The sequence below is a fragment of the Austrofundulus limnaeus genome, unplaced genomic scaffold (genome assembly GCF_001266775.1).
Source record: "Austrofundulus limnaeus strain Quisiro unplaced genomic scaffold, Austrofundulus_limnaeus-1.0 Scaffold26, whole genome shotgun sequence".
Classification (NCBI taxonomy): Eukaryota; Metazoa; Chordata; class Actinopteri; order Cyprinodontiformes; family Rivulidae; genus Austrofundulus; species Austrofundulus limnaeus.
Genome location: NW_013952428.1, coordinates 839,713 through 841,816, shown reverse-complemented (window position 1 = coordinate 841,816; position 2,104 = coordinate 839,713). Strand labels below are relative to the sequence as shown.

Below are 2,104 nucleotides of genomic sequence, written 5' to 3'. Positions count from 1 at the left end.
AGCGGAGCAGAGAGAGGGAGAGACACGAAGTAAACAAACAAGCAGGAAAATGAAACTTATCGGCCCCTTTTTTTTAACCGACCTCAAAAAAAGTTATCGTGCGATTAATTGATTTATTGACTATCGCGACAGGCCTAATTATGCATGGATGCAGGTAAGAGAGGACATGGAGGTAACTGAGTGAGTTAGAAGGACGGCTCGCTGTGCTGACCCATGAAGGGGGAACAGCCTAAAGAAGAAGAGGAGGAAAAGGAAGGTGGCCATCATATAGCTGATGGGAAGGGATAGAAACATGGAGAAAATAAAGAACGAATAACAAAATTTTAGGTCAGCATGAACAAAAAATAAAAAAGGTACAAATTTATTAGACAGGTGATGAGATTTTTAACAACGATAGCAGCAGCTGCCGTTTCTGTACATGATTATGAATTTAATGAGTATTTATTGAAATTCTCAGCTCTCAGTGAGCCATCTCTCTCTGTATTTCTACAATCTTGTACAGATCTTAGTGAAACAGCAGCGTTAAACCTCCAGAGACATTTTTGTCCCCTTCCTGAACTCACCTGGTGGGCTCATTTGGGCCGGATGCTCCACTAGGTTGGTTACGCCAAACAATTCAAACTCTTCGAATTTTGAGTCTGGATTTCTTTAAAACACAGAAGGAAGAAGAAACGATCAGTTTATTTCAATAAGTGCATTATTCGTGTCAAAAAGGTTTCAAGATTTGTGTTTTTAGAAATGTAATTTCTTACACTGCTATATTAAAGGGCAGGATGAAGGAGTCCCACCACTCGATGTGGGGCACATCCCCCTCGTCTATCTCCTTTTTAGGAGCAATCAGCGCCAGTTTGGTAGAAGCCTGGATTCCTGTTTTCCTCGCAGCCTGGGCGATTTCATTCTGCAGCCTTTCCAACTGGGCCTGATCGAGGGAAGACCCGTTAGACAAGAACACCTGATTCAAATATTTCCCACAACCAGAAGACTGGACAGTTCAGTTTTAGGAGTTTTCTCCAACCTTGGTTCGAACTCTTTGAGCGATCTTCTCAAAGCGACCCGGATCGTGGAATCTGAAGCTCTTGCGAGTGCGCTGAGCTGGCGCCATGGGGACGCGCAGGTCAAAGTAGGACGTAGACTCGATGTCGTCTCCGGGTTTCTCCTTCAGCTGCTGACGGAACTGCTCCCTCTTTACGGCTCGTATGTTAGCTGCACAGGAAGTGGGGAAAGATTTCATCATTTTGAGTTTTAAACTCAGGGCAGTGACGCATTTTCCATATTTAGAAAAACATTTCTTTAGTAAGGTCTACTTTCAAACTAAAAGCACTGGTATTCTAACAGAAAGTCTATAATTTACCTATTTTTGTTGGCTTGACAAAAATACAAGATTTTTGTTTAGTAATGGTACTAAACAATAAAAAATATGGTTTAGTATAAATATCTTTATAATAATTACAATTAAAGGGGCAATATTATGTGTTTCTCAGATGTATATTTAAATACTAAACCATAATAAAGTAACTATGTCACCTTCAGTTGTTATTAAAATGTTGTTTTTATGTTTAAATAGAAAATAAACTTGACTTCTCATATCTGTTTCTAAACACCTTGAAATTGGCCTCTGTCTCTTTAAGAACCACCTTCAGCTTCTGTCCCGCCCATTTCAACATGGAGCCAGGTAGGTGTGTGTTAGTGCTGGGCGATATGGTTCGTACCGAATACCGGTTTTTATTTTTTGATTTGAATTTTCTAAATACCAGACATATCGGCTTAAACAGCCTGAATATGTTCTGAAAGTTTCGTCGCAGCCACCAGTGAACTGTTTCCCGGGGGACACTTTTCCTCGCAGCACCAGTATGTGCGTTAGCATGCTAATGTTATTGTTGGAGTAACTGGCGGTGGGTGGCAATTTCACTGCTTATATTGACAAAACAGCTCAATCCATTTCCCCCCTGAATTACACATTTTCATTGTAACCATATTTATTAACATAAAAAGTGTGTAATTATAAAATGAATGAACAATAATTAAAAAATAAATAGCTACAGAAATTTAAAACAATAATGTCATTTCTCTTTCACTATTATAACAAATAGCTGTGGTTCAGTAG

At 39.4% G+C, this 2,104-nt stretch overlaps 1 protein-coding gene across 1 annotated transcript in view; it reads right to left on the bottom strand.

Moving 5' to 3' along the window:
* Positions 1 to 2,104, bottom strand: part of prpf3 (PRP3 pre-mRNA processing factor 3 homolog (yeast)) — a 21,842-nt gene that overhangs the window by 7,698 nt on the left and 12,040 nt on the right. The window contains exons 8-10 of the mRNA XM_014004701.1: positions 1,016 to 1,203; positions 753 to 919; positions 564 to 646 (exon numbers count right to left, since the gene is read on the bottom strand). Coding sequence (XP_013860155.1) covers positions 564 to 646; positions 753 to 919; positions 1,016 to 1,203 — 438 coding nt within the window. The remainder of the gene's footprint in view (positions 1 to 563; positions 647 to 752; positions 920 to 1,015; positions 1,204 to 2,104) is intronic.